Below are 19,511 nucleotides of genomic sequence, written 5' to 3' on the forward strand. Positions count from 1 at the left end.
CTATAATTGTGAACAGTTGTGTAGAGTATGTCGTGTGCGACTGTCACGTGGCAAGGTCCCTTTTAGTTTGAGTATTCAGAAACTTGCCACTAAGCATTAAGCAATGGCTTTAGAATGCAATCCAGTTGATTACTCTGCTCCTTCAGATACTCCTTGACTGCTTCTGAAATCAGGTCTTTGTTATGATCTGAATTCAGCCATAACCAACAGAGGGGCGGTGGGGGTAGCCTACCTAGTGGTTAAAGCGTTCGCTCGTCACGCCGAAGACCCGGGTTCGATTCCCCACATGGGTACAATGTGTGAAGCCCATTTCTGGAGTCTCCCGCCGTGATATTGCTGGAATATTGCTAAAAGCGGCGTAAACCTAAACTCCCTCACTCATAAACAAAAGAATGGATTCAAGTGTTATAGAAGCTGTGTCTCAGGATTTTATAAGTCAACAGTATGCCAACTTCACACGGCCTTGGTTCGAAATACTGGGGCATATTGGATTCAGACTAACTGACCATCTCTCAGTATTTGCTGGTGTACTCATAGATTTTCCTACGGGTTGTAAATGAATGTGATCAATAGGCAGTTATAGTAACTCCATGGCAGCTGTTAAGGCACCCGCATCTGGTATCAATAGTTCAAGAAGTGACATTGTTTATGAGATATTAAAGCTGGATACATTGATGAATTTATATACATGTAATGTGATACTGTGTTGGGCTGGAAGGAAATGAGACAGCAGAGTCAACTTGCAAAATCTGGCTTGCAAAATCCTGAAGAAACGCTATCGGAATTCAGAACCCAACCAAGCATATTCAGTCTAAGTAAACTTAGGCTCAGTATTATTCGTTACACTGCTATACTGAGTCTAACAAAACCTAGTAGAAGGTCGCGTCAGCTAACCTTTTGGATTGACCAATCAGAACACAGCTTACCAAATCGCGAAAGTTAACATTCGCACATACCGTTTGAACCTTTACCTAAAAAAACCCGAACGATTCCGAATGCTATTTTCCGCACGATTGCTTCCGAGGGATACACGCAATGAGTAAACAGTCGCTGAAAATACCGTTTCTGTCAATATTCAAGGATGTCATCTTGCGAAAATATAAGCAAATACTAACCATATGTCATTAGAAACCCATAAGCGTATATACTGCAGGTCAAATATCTTTTATGCGAATTTTCGTTTGTTGATAGATCAGTGTCAGCGACCAGAAAAGAGAAAATCCAAAAACCGTTTTGTAAGTCCCGCCGAACCCTAACAAGTAGTCGTTGTCTGATTGGTTAAATCAGGGGTAATCTACAACAAGCGTCTTATAGTCTCCCTGGTTAAATCCGTTGGGCCGTCTCGCGTTTGATTGGACGGTCATAGGTCGCTCAAATGTTAGCTTAAGCGGCCTTCAACTAGGTTTTGTTAGACTCAGTATAGCAGTGTAACGAATAATACTGAGCCTAAGTTTACTTAGACTGACTGCATATTAGTAACAAGAGTTGTGGGATGCTGGGACTGATGGCTGACACATTTATTCATATAAAATCCAAACGCGAGGAGGTCATAATTACTGGATAATGTGGATTAAATGCATACAGCAATGTCACTAATACAGAGTGTGATGAAAATACTCTCGAGACAGTGAAACATTATATAATTGAATGCCCGGGTCACAATAATATCTAATTAAATTTAAGACGCGCAGTACTTGCTAAATTTATCTTAGTGCACTTTTGGTTCAAAACAGATTTTATGGATCAATTCAGCGGGCAAATAGACTGCATGGTTAAAGCGATATATTTTAAAAATTGGATAAAGACATATTAAGATTTTATTCAATTTTAAACCATTTTAACGATCCCTCTTTTTTCCTGTGTTTTTTATTTAACGGCTTCTTACTTTTCATTAGTTAAATAATAATCATTTGCGGTTTTAAAATATAAACTATATCATGAAGCAGATTGAATAATCAACTCATTTGTATTGCTCACTTTGTTTTTGTTTGAAGTAATTCGTCCGCAAACACAAATACCATCGGATACCACAAACATGGTGTAAGATGTGAAACAGGGAATCAATTGAACCAGTTGTTCATGTTGTTTTAAACATAACTGTGTTGATAAACATTTCTTGATAATTAGCCTCTTATAAATGTTGTCGTGATATGGCAATAATATTGCTGACTTGCGTCGTCATCTCACTCACTCACTGATTACTGCACACTTTGAGGAAACATGTCTGCTTTTTCCTGTGTTCTTTTTTCTGCATCTGTGACCACGAGTTGTTTCTGGGGCTCTTCCATGTCAACTTGTTCTTGGTGTATATCCTACCCAATTCTTGAGAGCCGTACGTTTCACAGTGGACATCGGAACGAGGCTGGATATATAAGCGTGTTTGTGTGGCATTGTTTATACATGCTAATGTCGAAACAATGCTAACCAGTAGCTATTATAAGATAACTACTTGAGTGAGTTAACCACTTTAAGCCTTCATAACGCAGCTTTATGATATTTGTGAAGAATTCATTTCCCTGTTTAAGGTTGCAGTTGTTTAGACTAAACCAACCCGTGAAGATCCGGGTTAGAATGTGCCTTCTGTAACCCATGCTTGTCGTAAGAGGCGACTAAAGGGATTGGGTGGACAGGCTCGCTAACTTGGTTGACACATGTCATCGGTTCCCAAATGCGCAGATCGATGTTCATGCTGTTGATCACTGGATTGACTGGTCTAGACTCGATTATTTACAGACCGCCGCCATATAGCTGGAATATTGCTGAGTGCGGCGTAAAACTCAACTCACTCACTCACTCAGACTAAACGTATAACTTATAACTGTACTGTACGAACGATGTACTTCTTCAATGCAACAGTGATAGTGACGGGTGTGTGTAGATCTTTAGTGCATTTATCAAGCAAAACTCTTCAGCTGGGGTTATAACCTATTTTAACTTTATAATTGATTGGGGGATATACGGTATTCTCATTTTTGTTGAGTTTGTGTTGATATAGGGATCATCTACATTTTCTAATCGAACGAACTCTTTTTTCAGGATTCCAAAGCGCTTTATGCCACTCTTGTTCAGAAGTTGTTTGATCAAGGTTACAACATTCAAGACTTTCAAGAATTTTATGGTAGACATGTGGTGGAAATTTCCATATTGGATGCATCAGTCACATGCCCCCACTGCGGGTCAGAAAATCGATAAACTAAAGTACTGTCGGAAATGCTAGAAAAATGCTTTTCAGCCTTAATATCTTTATAAAGGTGATAAATGTACTATGTTGTCAATATATCAACTCGCCTATAGTGTACCTAATTTTTATTTCAATCGATTTAACATTCCCATGCATTTAAAGGGCAGTTAACAGGAGAGAATTTGGTACCAAAACAGCAACTTTAGATTTTTTCATGTAAACCTTTCATTTGTTTAGAAAGGGTTTATTACAGAACTTGTAGAGCTGTTGGTATGTCTTACCAACAAGTTTACAATATTGTAAACAAATCAGACAAGACAGGGACCGTCTCAAAAGCAAAACCGGGACGTAAAACCATCCTTGACAACTTTGACAAGGGAGTGCTTAGACGGGCGGTCTACAAACTTTATGACAAGAAGAATATATATATTCTAAAGAAGCTACACCAGTGACTTCGTTCAATCTTTGGCCAATGTTCACAACTAGATTAAACTGACCGAATTACATCCATATTTTTGCAATGAAATATACTGTTGACATGCAAAACATTAATAAAACGTTGCACATTTCTACAATCAATCGATAAGATAACACATGTGATAGGATTCTTTCCAATGTACAGTAATTCGTATGTTTATTTCAAAACAAACACACATACACAAATGATCCCTTACATAACCAATACGTATACTATACGTACACATATTCAACATTTTGCAGAAAACATCTATTGAGATGACCCCTCGCCCGAGCGTGTGCTCAGGTGTCAATTTCACCTGTCGATACCGTGGATGCTGATGACGTAACACAGGCAATTAATGTTTGTATCAAATAACGTCCGACTACCCCTTATTTTTCTAAGTTTTTTGTATTTTCATCAGTAAAAACACACTTTAGAGCATGTCTCAAAATTTATTCCTCGGTCTACATTAGGTAGATGTTTCTTGAAGTGATATTTGTTATTTAAGTAACTGTAATAACTCTGAATTTTAAATATAAGTCCAAAAGCATTTTTCTAGCATTTCCGACGGTACTTTAAGCCCTGGTTTACTATCCAGCCCCCCTACTGTTATATAGTAGGGGCCTGGATAGTAAATCAAGGCTTAGTTTATCGATTTTCTGACCCGCAGTGGGGGCCTGTGGCATCAGTGACAAAAATGGTGTCCGAAACAATTCCCTATTTTGACTTATACCATACGTTCCCGAATTATTTCAGTTGACTAGACTTTGCATGTGTTTATGACGGGTGCTACCGGTGGGGCAGGATACTCGCACTTTTTCGCGAACACCCGGTCTCATCACTATTTCAGTTAATAATTGAAACTGTAATTATAGACTCAGTTATGAATGTTATTTCCGTCAGTCTCAACAGCTGGTTAGCGCTTGACGTTATGATGTTGACATTTGATGTAGAGGCAGTTGTTTCACTGTCATATTCAATACAACCACGGGGAATCCATTCTCGCTTTAATACTCTCATTTATAGATAAAGAGAAATCAGTACAAAAAGTGCACAGTCCTTTAAGCGATTCTGACCAAGCATAGGCATGTGGTTGTGTCGCTCTGAAACAGTCAAGACACCAGGTGTTCACGGAAAGGTAAGCTTGTAATGGAGTGGAAAATTGCATCGGACAATGTTATCACTAATGCATAACGGTTTTCTAAGGCGTTTAGCCTTACCAGAGAAGTATATTCAATATTGTACAAAAGGAAATCTATATCTAATTTAAATTTGTTCAATATTTGTGGGATGGCTTTTTAATAACAAGTAAAAGCACTCGGCTAATTACGTGTGGAGGTGGAAGTATATAGTCTTGTTTCAGTGATAGGCCAAACAAACTGTTCTGTTTAGTTAAGCGTGTACGTCAGCCACAATGAAGGTGGTTCTCTGCCTAGCTTCTGCGATGCTCCTGGTTGGACAAAGTCATCAGGTATCTCCTCATGAAGGTGAGTGAAACAGAGTTATGGCTATTCTTATCGTTTTTATTACTGGAAATGATATGAAATTTTGATAAACCTGCTTTGTACTAGATGTATTTTTATAACTGGTAGTTTGAATTGGCAACTGTGATTGTTAGTGGCTGTACCTTCGGAGGGGGTTGAAGTAGTGTAAAAATTATTGTTCTCCTGAGAGGGTAGGTAAGTCCCGAAACATTCAAAATAAATTTAAACTTTTAAACAGATTTTGTAAACGTAGTATTCCTGTGATTCTAAATTATGAGTAAATTCGACTTACAATCGCCAGCAGCTGAAGGGATGATATAAATCCAGCGAGGGTCCATGCAGGTAGCAAAAGTACTGTAAGCCACCATGGTCCTTAGTATGGTGACCTTCCTGCAGTTGCTAGTGATCCCCAGCCCGTTTTTATACTGTGTTGTCCATAACAGAGGTTTAATTTTAAAGTTCCATGCTAGTTTTAATTCTCTATCTGTGATTATCTAGTCATTTACTGTCCTTTGTCGACAGATTTTTATAATATGATTTTATCTATTATCAATATATGAATTTAGTCACGATATGGCTGAAATATCACCGGTGTGAATATAATTTTACTCACTCACTCACTTTCCTCCTTGTGATATTAGAACAGTAGACTGCGGTTACATCGAACTGAAATGGAACATATATGTCAGTTCATTATAACCGTAGTCCGTTACAGGCGTTCCGATTGATATATTCAGTAAGTGCCTCGCACCAAACATTAAATCGTTACAAGTCAAAACATTGATTACACAACAGTCTCGTTTCCTGCTGACTGGGTTCCGTCCTATTGCGCAACTTAGTATAATAACCAGTCCCGAAGTTTGAGACCAGTTCATTCAACTGGATACATAAATATTAATCAGTATTATTTGATACATCTAACCACTTGTATATTGCAACACTACGCTCCTTCTAATCCTTGCAAACACGTCGTGCAGCGTGCTCTGTCGTACAGCGTGCACTGACAAACGGAAATCTGGAAATCGTGGAAATCTCAAAACGAGGCTCTGCCGCTAGAAAAGTTTGGCGGTCTAGTACGGACTTGATATTATATCAATCACATTGTGCGTCAGTTGTTTGTAGTGTCTCTTTTCACTTTCATACGAGAAAATTCGGATCGGCTGAAAAGTAGGTCATTTTCTGAATAGGTTAATGAGACTCATGTTTCGGTTTGATTCCTCAGTTTGTTATAAGCGTATTCTATATAAACGTAGTTCCCTGTACTATTCAGAAGTGTGGTGTGTGAAGTAATGTCCTCATCCACATCATTATTAGGGTTATGGCCCCGTTCTACAAAGCAATAGTATGTAATTCTACGTCAGTGGTAGTGTGGGAGTTTCGGTCACCTTAGCTCTCCGGTCGCTTCCTGCAACGGGAGCTGACATACATAGTGACTCTCTTAGGTCATAGTACTATAAATACTTCCAATACCTCCTTGCCAAGATCAGGAATCGCTCTTCCGAAATGCACAAGGGGCAAGGGACCTTGCACACAGAGGGATTCCAGCTTGGGGACACAAGAGTGTTTCAAGTGGCCATCTTGCAGTGGTCAAGTATTGTCGATATACGATAAAGGAAGTCAGATTAAGTGCTTAGGCTCTTGCTTCCTCCAACACACTCTTTGTTCCAGAATGCAATCCTGAGCCAGAACGAGGGCCATGCAAGGCGGCCTTCCGTCGGTTCTTCTACGACCCTGAGAGCGAAACCTGTAAGAAGTTCACCTATGGAGGCTGCGGCGGCAACGCCAACAACTTCAAAACCATCGCTGAGTGTGAGAATACCTGTGTCCCAGGTAATAAATACAGAATACATGCTACACTGCGTTAAACAATCATTCAATTATGTTTGGGTTTGCCATATATGTAATGACTACCTTATGTGACACAGAAGGTGGACACACTACATTATGTTTCTCATATGATGTTGCCAAGTATTGTGATATGGAAGAGTACAGTGTCCATGTACTGCTAAAATATGTTCCAGGTAGTGTGTTATGGAGGTCGAGTTACCGTCTTACGGATCCATTCAAACATATTGTGAAAGCCTTTTGTTACCTTCTTCAGTTTGCAAACTTAAACTTGAAGTCGGACGCTGCAGGGCGCATGAGCTTACCAAAGAGTACTCATGAGGTCTTGATGGAAATTGATGCTGGTGTTTCCATGATACCAATCTTGAAGAGATCAATGCATAAGACTCTACATCTCCATTTCTACTTCTTACAGTCTGCAAACTTAAACCAGTAACCGGACGCTGCAGGGCGGCCTTCCGTCGGTATTTCTACGACCCCGACACCAAAAAGTGTAAGACGTTCACCTACGGTGGCTGTGGTGGCAACGCCAACAACTTCAAGACCATCGCTGAGTGTGAAAATACGTGTGTCCCAGGTAATATACACATGATATATGCTACAATGCCTTAAATGTTCATTAAATTGTTTGGGTGTGTGATGTACCAAATTTCTGTCACAAACTAAAAAACGTGTTTTATTTCTTTGTATATTTGTTTACAAGAGGTATGTGTGGCACAGAAGATAGTCATACTGCGTTATCTGTCTCTCCAAGTGTTGGCAGGCGTTGTACTAAGGTAGATTACACTGATCATCTACTGCTGATATGTGCACTAGAATGTGTTGCAGAGATCAGCTGTCAGTGAATGTAGCATAACAACACTGAACAGATCCATTTGAACAAATGTTGAAAGCCACCTGTTTCTATATCATTCAGTTTGCGAACTTAAACCGAAAGTCGGACGCTGCAGGGCGCGGTTACGTAGGTTCTTCTACAACACTGATTCCCAAAAGTGTGAGGAGTTCTTCTATGGCGGCTGTGATGGCAACGCCAATAACTTCAAGACCGTCGCTGAATGTGAGGAAACCTGCAACCCAGGTACTATATACAGAATGCATGCTACAGTGCGTCTACGTATAATCATGATCTACCAAATGTCTCTTACATATTATATACATACATCAGTCATGTGTGGCACGGAAGATGTGTCCCTTGTGATGTCTTCTCTTCATAAGCCAGATCACAGTTAATGCCCTACTCATTTGAGTGCAAGGTTCTGTTGTGGACCATGGTGACCACGGTTCCAGGACAACGAGCATTAACAGTTCTATTTACCCAAATTGTATATTCCATGTTTTGTTTGGGGGCGCAAACTTTTCCAACTTTTTAACCAGGCTGAATTTGTCTCTCAGGTGAAATTTCACTCCATCTATACATTTGGATTATTCAAAATGAACTTTCAGCCAATGATACTTAGTCTCATTGTAATTTGGCAATTCTAATGACCAATGAACATAGCTGTAGCAAATTAAGAGCCACGTGACCATGTGGGTAATTCAAAATACAATGTAATTGTCCCGCTTTACTTAATAGTTAATGCGGAATAGAGTTTCCTATAAACCTCTGATTTACGCACATTCTGTCTTTTTACTGATCAAAAACGTTATTAAACTGCACACTTCACAACAATTTTACACGTAATAGAGCACACTTGTAGTAGTAGTTCAATGCTTAACTTGTACTAGTTAAGTGCATAACTTCGAATTGCGGAATCGGAAAATCCATTCCATTTTAGTAGCACCAATTAGCTTTTCCTGGAATGTAGCGAAAGGCCGACTGTGGTTTCCTAGAATCGGTTCGAGAGCCGTGTTCAGTAACAGTACTGTGAGTGCAGAGCCCTGAGTAATACCGTCTTAGTAATCACTGTGCGAAACCACACGCTCTTATCTGTAGACGCTGGGCCGGCAGTAGCATTCGTTTCCATGGAAACGAGTAGGATTTGGAGTCAGTACAGGGATGGGTGAATTTCTTTGATGGGGTAGGATTCACATGACTTTTGCAAATAAGCGGGGACCGGGGGGTATGTCATTTTTTTTATGATTCGTTACCATACGACATAAGATAAAAGTAATAATTATTATATATAGGATCATGTTTCCACCGTCCGTCACAAGTACCTCATTTCCAGATATGGTTAGAGATGACAAACACCCTTTGATATGAAATGTCATATACTGGAGATGAGTGTACCTTATTTGCGATGCGAGTACCGATCTCTAATAGACGGAGGTATGGTCATCCTGATGCTCTTGAAATCAGCTTCACCCGCCAAATCATCTCACGTCCTTCTCACTACATTTACTCAGGTGACTTCAACATTGCCTCCTAAAAGGCGTTTCTTGTTTCTTCTTCATCCAGTTTGCAACCTTAAACCAGAGGTCGGACGTTGCAGAGCGGCGATCCCTCGGCTTTTCTACGACCCTGACACCGACACATGTAAAGAGTTCACCTACGGTGGCTGTGGTGGCAACGCCAACAACTTCAAGACCATCGACGAGTGTGAGGACAGATGCTTCTGATCTCATGCTTGAATAAAGTCGTGATATCCGATTGGGCTTTCCTGTATTGTTTATCAACAAAGGGGTACTGTAACAAGTCAATTTCCAAACTACCAGTTTATCAGAAATCTGTACGTGAAAGAATTTGGTGTGAAAACAACAAATAACAAAGAAATGTTACCCCGATACCAATTATATACTGAACCACAAAAGAAATGTCGCACTGATAGCGGTTTCTTAAAGCACACACTTTAATTCACCAACAACTGATCTAATGAGCAGATATTTCTCCCGCACAAACGTCTACGCACTGTATCGGCATTGATGGGTCTGGCATTGATGAGTCCCAGTGGCCTGGCATGCTGTTTCTGTCTCTCTGGGGAAGCGATCCTGCAGATGGAGTTGGTCTTGACGTTGTGATGTTACTGAAGGTCGCCCACTGCGTGGACGGTCTTGGATACTGTTAGTGACCTGATGTCACTCCTGCAGTCGATAGAGTGTCCTAACATAAACATTAAAATGATTGGCTACCCTCCGTGCAGTCTGGCCAACTTGCAATCGTCCGAAGACTTGGTTCCTCTGATCTCTCGTAAGTCGTCCATGGCGATTGTGTCAAAACAAAAAATGATTTCAGGGGAAGTTGGGACTCGCGTTCATTAGTAGGGTTGTCACGATATGCACGTGCACTTTCATTTTAACGAATGTCATACGGAACCTTTCACCACGTCTGCCATTTTAGGTGCGTTTGGTCGATATGCTTTTTCATCAGAAAACACACTGATGTTGGTAATAACTGTCAATTTGGATTGAAAAACATATTAATAAAACGACGCAATTATAATAAAAACATCATTTTAAGTTGTTGATAAAAGTAAAAATATCCTCGGCAAGCCTCGGATATTTGTTACTTTATCAACTCGTGGTGATATATTTGATATCAAAAGACACTCGGGTGAGATTCTCTATTTATTACCCACGTGGTCAACGTATGGGTAGTTGCATACTATTCTGGTATGTCACACGAGTGTCGTATCGCGTTGACCTGTGTCGTAACGACTTGACCTGAGATTCTAACGATTTGATTGGATAACCGATGACCTCTCAATTAGGGCACATTCTGACGTAACTATTTTTTCATTCATAACAAACACGTGAATTCGTTCATTCTACAATTTATATGCATTGTGGGAATGTAAACATAGCGAACGTTGCCGTGTAGCTGTTTAATTGTGAGTCGAACTGGGACATTATATCCGTCGAAAAACATAAACGCAATGTTTCCACCAGTGATGTTAGCCGAATGAAGCAACTGCAAACCCAGAAACGGGGTGCTACGGAGTAGTTTACTGTAGGAGGCTGTACAAGGCGATGACAACTGACATGCATCGTGACGTCGGTTACCAAGGCAGTGACGTCATTACAGTGTGACGTCATGCAAATATTGTACTACAGTACAAAACTTTTCCGCAACCTCTTTTTCCGCGAAGGTTTCGGTTTGAAACCAATAAAATAACGAAAATATGCTATTTTGTCAATTTAATGCATGTAAGACGAGGGTAATAAATAAAATACCACACTCGGTCTCATTACATACGAATTATACGAAACCCGTGACCTTCCTATGTTATCGAATTGCTTGTAATACATGTAGGTGATGCATGTGAGTATGTAACGCACTATTGTATCTATCAGTCCCACAAACACGTATACACGCTCACACGGACGCACACATGCGCGCATGTTTCTAATGTTCACGTGGAAAAAAGTATCGCAGCGCCTAATACATTTCTCTCTCAATATCTTAAAAAATTTGCCATATAAGGACATTATAGAAATAAATGAAAACAATAACCTATTACGTGTCTCAAACGCAAAAAATCATGAAGCACGTGCTTCAAGTGTGGGGCATATGAAACACTTGCACCCCTGGTGTCTTGAAAATACAGTTTTCATTTATCATTCACTCTTCTGTGAATGGCATTAACAAGTGGAATGCATAAGAAAGGCAAGATATATGGATGTCAACTTCTTTATTGTGAATAATACGACGTTTCGGAGCGTATGCTTGCTCTTTCATCACATCGTGTTATTCACATTAAAGAAGTTGACATCTATGCATCTTGCTTTTCTTATCATTCACTCTTGTTAGAAAACTGAGTTAGACGCTTACTTATTGTCTTAAACCACTCAATGGAACCCCCTCAACTAACGTCAGGCAAAAGATGGCAAGTTATATGTATGGTTAATGCTGGGTTGTCCATGAGACTAATTGCTAGGCAAGTAAGTCACCATCCTTCAACAATCAGTCGATTAGTGAGGAAATAACTTGTTTGATATTATTACCTTTTTACAAAAGTCTTTTCAACGAGATTTTCAACAATGGTAATTTTCCAGACTCTTGGAACCTTGGTCTTATCGTTCCGTTATATAAAGCTGGGGATAAAGAGGATCCCAATAACTACAGGGGTATTGCTCTACTTGATATAATTAGCAAAGTATTCACAAGTATTCTAGATACACGTATAAAACTTTGGGCTTCAACACAGGATATCATTTCCGAGTCGCAAGCAGGGTTTAGAGAAGACTACAGTACTATTGACCAAATATTTGTTCTAAATTCGATTATCCACAAGTACATAAGGAAAAAACGTGGAAAATGTTACTGTAGTTTTGTTGCTTTAAAAAAGCTTTTGATACCGTTGACAGAAACAAGCTCCTATATATACTTCTCAACAATGGTATTCATGGTAAAATTAGCACTTTTTTACGTTCAATGTATACTCATGCAAAAGCAGCTGTTAGATGTACGAAGTACAGTATGACTGAAACATTTAACCCAGTGACTGGAGTACGACAAGGTTGTATCTTATCTCAAGTCCTATTTATTATGTACATTGATGAACTAGTTAACGATATCATAAACAGCGACTATAGTGGCGCTTTTATTGATGAGACTATAAATGCACTGTCAATTCTTCTGTTTGCGGATGATGTCGCTATATTTGGAGACAGCGTTGTGAACCTACAGAAAAAGATAGATATCTTAGAACAGTATTGTACGAAATGGGGATTGTCAATAAATACAAATAAGACAAAGGTCATAGTTTTTTAAAAAGTTGGTAGAATAGCAGAAAGAGAAAAATGGTCAATTGGAACAGAGAAACTAGAAACTGTCTCCTACTATAAGTATCTGGGATTAACGTTATCTTGTAGAAATGTATTCAGAAAAGCTTGTGGTGTTTTGTGTAAGCAAGCAGAGAAAGCATTATTTCCTATTAAGAAATTCATGTACAGATATAAAACAATTCCGTTCCGTTTTTCAAAATCTTTGACTGTAAAATACAACCTATATTATTATATGGAGCAGAAATTTGGGGAACTGTTATCCGCCATGGAATAGAAAAAGTACATTCCAAATTTTGTAAAAACGTTCTAAACGTTGGCTATCGCACATCGAACAACGCAGTTTTAGCAGAATGTGGGAGATACCCTTTACATGTAAATTATATGACACGAGTTGTTTCGTTCTGGATACGTCTGCTTCGGCAACCAGACACACGTTACCCACGTCGCTCGTATGATATGTTGAAACGTTTAGACGACAATGGAGATATTAACTGGGCTTCGGCAGTACGATCAATATTATTTCAACATGGATTTGCTTATGTATTGATATATCAAAATGTGGGAAACTGTGAATTGATTTTAAGTCTTTTCAAACAACGTTGTAAAGGTATGTACTATCAAGAATGGACACAAGATATAAGAAACTCAAAATCATTACATATGTATTCTGCCTTTAAATCTGATATTGTTCCGGAATTGTATTTGATCGCACTCTCCTCGTTACATCTGCGCAGAGTCTTAACAAAATTCAGATGCGGCTCCACCAATTTAAAAATAGTTTCGTACAGAAGATCTAAAGACAATGACATTAGTGTAGCTATGAGTATCATGTGTTAATGAAATGTCCTTAATATGCAGCGGTAAGAACTCACTACATACCAAGTATCTATATTATGAACCCAAATAAAAAAAAAATTGTACATCTTCTAAATACTAAGAACCATAATATAATCCTCCGTCTAGCAATTTTTGTAAACAAAATCATGTCGATGCGCTCTGTAAAAATTTAATCTAAGTTGTCATTTTGTACTATTGGCCTCATGGCCACATCTATGAAATAAACCTGTCTGTCTGTCTGTCTGTCTGTCTGTCTGTCTGTCTGTCTGTCTGTCTGAAATAACACCCAACGATGTAAAAGATCTGCATCGTTCTTGCAGACCACGCAAGACACCAGCCTGACAAGACGCAGCCCTACTTAGACTTGTTTGGAGACTTCTGTGGGCACGAAGTCCAATGTTACAACAGGAATGGCTTCCACCTCTGTCATAAAACTGTCAGAAATCAACTGAAAACAGCACTCTACAAGGCCAGGAGACCTGTCCGACGATCTTTGTTGACACGTGCCCACATGGATACAAGATTACCGTGGTGCCGTGAACGACGTCGGTGGAACCTGGCTGCTTGAAGGAAGATCCATTTTTCAGACGATAGACGGTTTTTGCTGTTTGTTACTGACGGATGGACGTGTGTATGACGACAGTGGACCATGGCATATGCTCAAAGGAACACCATGGAAGACGTTCCATTCGGCGGAGGATCCTTGATGGTGTGGGGCAGTGTGTCGTATGACGGCAAACTTCAGCTTGTCACAGTGTGAGGAAATCTGAATGGACAAACATATCAAGAGGAAATCTTGAGTAGGTATCTTTTGCCTCATTTTGATAATCATCCCCTATTAACAAGGTCAATCTTTATGGATGACAACGCCAGGCAACATCGCGCACGCGCAGTCATTGATTTCCTGCATCGAGACGCCATTACCACCCTTCCATGGCCAGCCAGAAGCCAGAAGCCATGTCTGGGACATTCTGGGGTGTAAGGTTCGTCAGAGAGATCCGCCAGTCCGTAGACATTGCACCAAACATGGAATAGGTTGCCCCAACATCGGATTCAGCGTCCTGTGCACTCATTGAGGACGAGGGTGTATAAAGTCATCCAGGTGGGCAGAGGTTACACAAGATACTGACTGTGTCTTCCGTTTCTGAAACTAGAGACCGTATTTTTGGATTGGGTGTATGAATTAGGACTATGCATCGTGTTACCCGTTTGGGATGACAATACGTTTATTAACACATTATGTTATCTTAATTTCAGTTTTATTACAGGACCCATGCCTAATCAAATTATACCATTCATATTCTCTATTGTTGGATTTAGTGTTAGTGGAAAGTCCTTTTAGCGCTTCGGCTACCAAATAATATCCCGTGAAGACGCATATGGCATCTAAACTGGGATTAAATATAGGCCCTGTCATAAAACTTGGGTGTTGCGATACTTTTGCCCACTGTATACATTGGGTATGAGAGGATCCACACAGAGAGGCAGACTGGCAATAAAGCAAGTAACTCTACTAAGTCGCCACCAGTCCACCAATGTCCCAATCCACATGGTGACAGCAGTTTCTTCCAGGTATACGTTGTCACACAAAAGTACCTGTGAACTCGTCCTATGTCACTTCGACCTGCTAACCTCTTGCATGGCTCCTATCGATTACCCGTCATTACATAACGATATCCCTACAACGTTATTATGAGTCATCCTGGAGACACGTGTACACAGGTATATCCATGGTGAGTAATACAAGTGCTATAATCAAGTCTGGAATGAGATTACCATGTTGCACATATCTCTATGCAGACGCTTGGTCTGAATATATATTCTCCCAAAAAAGAAACGCATCATGAAAATAGCAATTTCATGTAGCAATGAATTAAAACGTGAGTCATTTTACAAAATGTTTTGCTCTGTTATGAGTCCTATGGTGTTTATGTTTTGAAACATCAAAACGCACCATCCGAAAAATACCCGTATTTAACAGCATGAGTTTCAATTTCGGCGTGTAGTGTCACAGAATACACAATTCACATGCAATGCACGTGAAAGTTGGGGATCAGATAGTCTCAATGATGGGTATAAAAGGTTGATCGCTGTCTGTCGATTATTCACTGTATTTGGAATATTGTTGACGAACGCAAAATGCCACGTCTAAGTGAAGCCAACCGTCATATCGCCATTGGTTTGCTTGAAGCTGGCCAATCTCAACGTGCAGTTGCCCAACGCATGAATGTTCACCAAAGCACCATTTCACGGCTCTGGGAGAGATATCACCGGCAGAATGCGGTAGCAGATGCCCCTCGTAGTGGGCGACCTCGAGCGACCACTGCGGCGCAGGATCGCTACATCCGGGTACATCACCTGCGTCATCGAACAGCTACGGCGACCAGTACCGCTCGACAAATACCCGGATTGAGGAGGCTTTCTGCACAGACCGTCAGGTGAACAGATTCGGCCGGGGCATTGTTATGATGTGGGGAGCGATCACCTGCCGTAGGAGAAGTGATTTGGTGATGATCCAGGGCAACCTGACAGCTCAACGGTACTGTGACGAAATCCTACGCCCACACCTCCTTCCAATCATTGATCGCCAGAGGGAGTTGTTTCAACAGGACAATGCCAGGCCCCACACAGCACGTTACACTAGAGACTTCCTCCAGAACCACAACATCAATGCGCTCCCCTGGCCCTCAAGATCACCGGACTTAAACCCGATCGAACATCTGTGGGATGCCCTGGACAGACGGGTGCGACGCCGTAACCCTCAGCCCCAGACACTTCAGCAACTCGCACAGGCACTACAGGCAGAGTGGGCTGCAATTGGGCAACACGAGATTCTGAGACTTATTCGTTCAATGCCGAGGCGATGCCGTGCAGTTCTGGATGCCCACGGCGGTCACAGGAGGTATTGACTTCAGCGCCACCACACGTCTCCATGTGACACTCAAACTGACTTTCCTCGAGTTGGTGCCAAAGACGGATAACTCTGCATTCCCAGTGTGCAATTTCGCTATATTTCATTGACTCATAAAGCCTATAAGATGTTTCAAAATAAACATAAAAATACAGTTGAAATTCCTATTTGCGTTTCTTTTTTGGGAGAGTATATATAATTTTGATAGTAACAAATAAACCCATTTAAATTGAAAAGGAGCCCCAGTAAGACGTGAGCCTGAACCTCAGGAAATCTAGACTTGCTTCATTTAGAGCTTTAGCATTGCAGGGAGGGCTAGGCAGTAGGGAAAATAATGTGGTTCAGGGACTCTGAGACAGACTGATATCTCTTTAGCGAGTGACTTGCAAGAGCTACGGGTGCTGTTTGATTTGTTCTTAGGCATGCACAATTAGCGATAAAAACCTATACTCGGAGAATAGCTAGAGAGGCATTTGATGTAACGTCGGTGTGATCTTGATTTTGGTGACAAATATCAGTTACTGTCCGTTAGTACTGCAGGAGAGCAATAGGTTAAGAAGGACTTATATTACACCTCTTGGTGCATCCAACCAAACAGGTCTGAATATCTTAATAATTATAATAAAAAACACTCTTTAAAGTCTGTAAGAAATCTCTGCCCAGAATATACAAACTTTATGGATAAACAACTTCTTTATTCGGTAGATGCGACGTTTCGATACAGATTCTTGTATCGTTGTCAAGCAAGTATGACATTTGCATTCTTCCAGAAATTCGGAAGATAGATCTGAAATTATATCTCTGCTCACCACCTTCTACGAACAAATGCCACATGAATCAAGGATTCAGGTTTTCCTCAAGTTAGTCGTATGGGATAGTGTATACAAATGTTTTAACAGAACTCGACTCAGTTCTCCGTTCAACCTGTTTCTGAAATTGTAAAGATTTCAGCAAATCTTTTGAGTTATTGAGAAACCAAATGGTATCAAATCCAGTTGTCTCAAATGCTTCCAGTGATTATATAGAAAGTCCTTTCTTGGTAGTACCAAGGACTATTGTTACTCTGTGAGTCAGGGATTGCGTTTATCAGATCACGGTAAAGCTCACACAATATTTTCTCTGACCAACACACAGTGTACACAAAACATATTAAACTATAATTTAGGTTCCGCTGCAATGAATTGAGCTGAGATGTTACGCAAATATGTAAAAGTACATACTAAAACGTTATTTGCTGCTCAACACCGAGAAACATAAGCGCTTTGAAAAAGCTTAATACTTAGACTGGTGATCTGAGGAGACAAGCACAACAGTACTGCTGTGATATCGCAATGCGATTGTGGGGTACTAGGACTTACATAGACAAACATCTAGTCTCTGAAATGAACATATTTTACAGAAAAAAACAGTTCCTAAATTATAATCATAAAATATAATGAAAAGGAGCCCAGAGACTTCTTAATTGTCTGTGGAAATCTAGACCTGCCACATATTTTAGACTTGCATAGGCTTTCTTGGATATGTTTGTTTCAGGGTCTGTATGACAGACTAAAAGGGTAGTCGCGAAAATAGAAATAAAATGGTTGGCGTCTATTTGTTTATTACTTCATTAAAATAGGTCGTTGTACAAATATTAAAATAACTATGTTTTTCCCAACTAGGCCTTTTAATTTGATCCTCTAATCATCATCCAAAATACCATTTATACGCAAAAATATCAACAAAACATGTCATAACTTACGTCATAATTATTTCGTTTATCAATTACGATAAAAGAAAGAAAATATGAATGGTATATGAACTTTTATCATAAAATATATTATATACGCGAACCTATGGAGAGTACATCTCATTTGCATACGATAGCTTGCATCAGAAATTTCATAAATGACACGATTTAAGTTGGGAAAAACGAAAGTCATAGAATATTTAGCAAACAAACTTTAGTTGTGTTCAAAACTACGAATTAAACGCCCACCCCGACCCCACCCCCACCCACCCCGCACACACACTTTTATGTCTATTTCCGTGAGTACTTGAGGACTTACACACGTCGTTGAAGGGTGTGCCATGATGAGTTGAGACCCACTAACCTCACTCATCTACTACATGCCACATAACAAAGAACAGATGCGACAAATAGTCTTGTCATAGTGACATACGAAACTATGTATTCAATATCCATTAATCACGAACATTCGCTATTATATAAGTTGTCGTCTGATGACCTTGTGCTTTTGAGAAATCTGTTTGAGGTCAAGCGTTAATGGACACGTGTGCATAATCACCATATAAAAATCTTAGGGTCCATATGCAGGTTGATGTGGCGGACTACAGATTTATATAATGTGTAGTCAGTTATATTCAAAACCATTTACTCGTGATTCATGAAGCGTCCACGTACACCATGCTGATGCTTATCGTCTCCACAGCTCTACTCCTGGCTGGACACAGTCAGCAGATGCCTTGGGAAGAAGGTGAGTTAAAGCTGTTTCCGTAAAGTTACTTGTATTACTTGAATATCAGATATGAGTTCCTTACCGTATGTTTCAGTTTTAGTTTTAGTTTTGAGATGTGTGGCATGCCAGAAGGTACCCTAACATCGGGTTTCAGTAGAAGTGTCACACTGGCCACCCTTCTGTTAAAATATTACTTTTGTGATGTACTGATATATCGGTTCGTTAAAAATCACAGACAGTATTAATCCATCAGTAAGGGGACTTTTGACTTTTGCCGTCTGCCTAATGACTATGTTCAGATTACCTCCCCAGTGATCCTACTTATCGCTGATATCACTATTCAGGGGCGGATCTAGAGGAGGGGTTCGGGGGTGCGTACCTCCCCACTCTCCCCCCCCCCAATATTTTCCCTGAGGAGCACCCCATCCCCCACCCTGTCCCAAATCCTGGATCCGCCCCTGCTGTTCTAGTATTTTTATCAACCAATTCATACCAATAATGCATCGGTGAATAGTTTCTTTAAACTTGTCAAATGTATGAAGAAGAAAGTATGTAATGATGCTGTCAACCCCCTGAAATGCCTTTCGGTTTTTCCCTTGTTTGTTAAATGAAAAAAATATCAATATATGAAAACAATGGTGCCCATGACACATCAGTCAGATTTCGTCAC

General features: G+C 40.1%; 1 protein-coding gene across 1 annotated transcript in view; it reads left to right on the plus strand.

Annotated features, from left to right (window-relative positions):
* The window catches only part of LOC124275518 (papilin-like), a 76,040-nt gene that overhangs the window by 25,114 nt on the left and 31,415 nt on the right, over positions 1-19,511 (plus strand). Inside the window, exons 14-20 of the mRNA XM_046711097.1 lie at positions 5,038-5,128; positions 6,794-6,955; positions 7,227-7,289; positions 7,386-7,547; positions 7,887-8,048; positions 9,369-9,524; positions 18,776-18,859. Of these exons, the coding sequence (XP_046567053.1) occupies positions 5,038-5,128; positions 6,794-6,955; positions 7,227-7,289; positions 7,386-7,547; positions 7,887-8,048; positions 9,369-9,524; positions 18,776-18,859 (880 nt within the window). The remainder of the gene's footprint in view (positions 1-5,037; positions 5,129-6,793; positions 6,956-7,226; positions 7,290-7,385; positions 7,548-7,886; positions 8,049-9,368; positions 9,525-18,775; positions 18,860-19,511) is intronic.

This window comes from Haliotis rubra, unplaced genomic scaffold (assembly GCF_003918875.1).
Source record: "Haliotis rubra isolate DU_JTF1 unplaced genomic scaffold, ASM391887v1 Scf20, whole genome shotgun sequence".
In the NCBI taxonomy this organism is placed as follows: Eukaryota; Metazoa; Mollusca; class Gastropoda; order Lepetellida; family Haliotidae; genus Haliotis; species Haliotis rubra.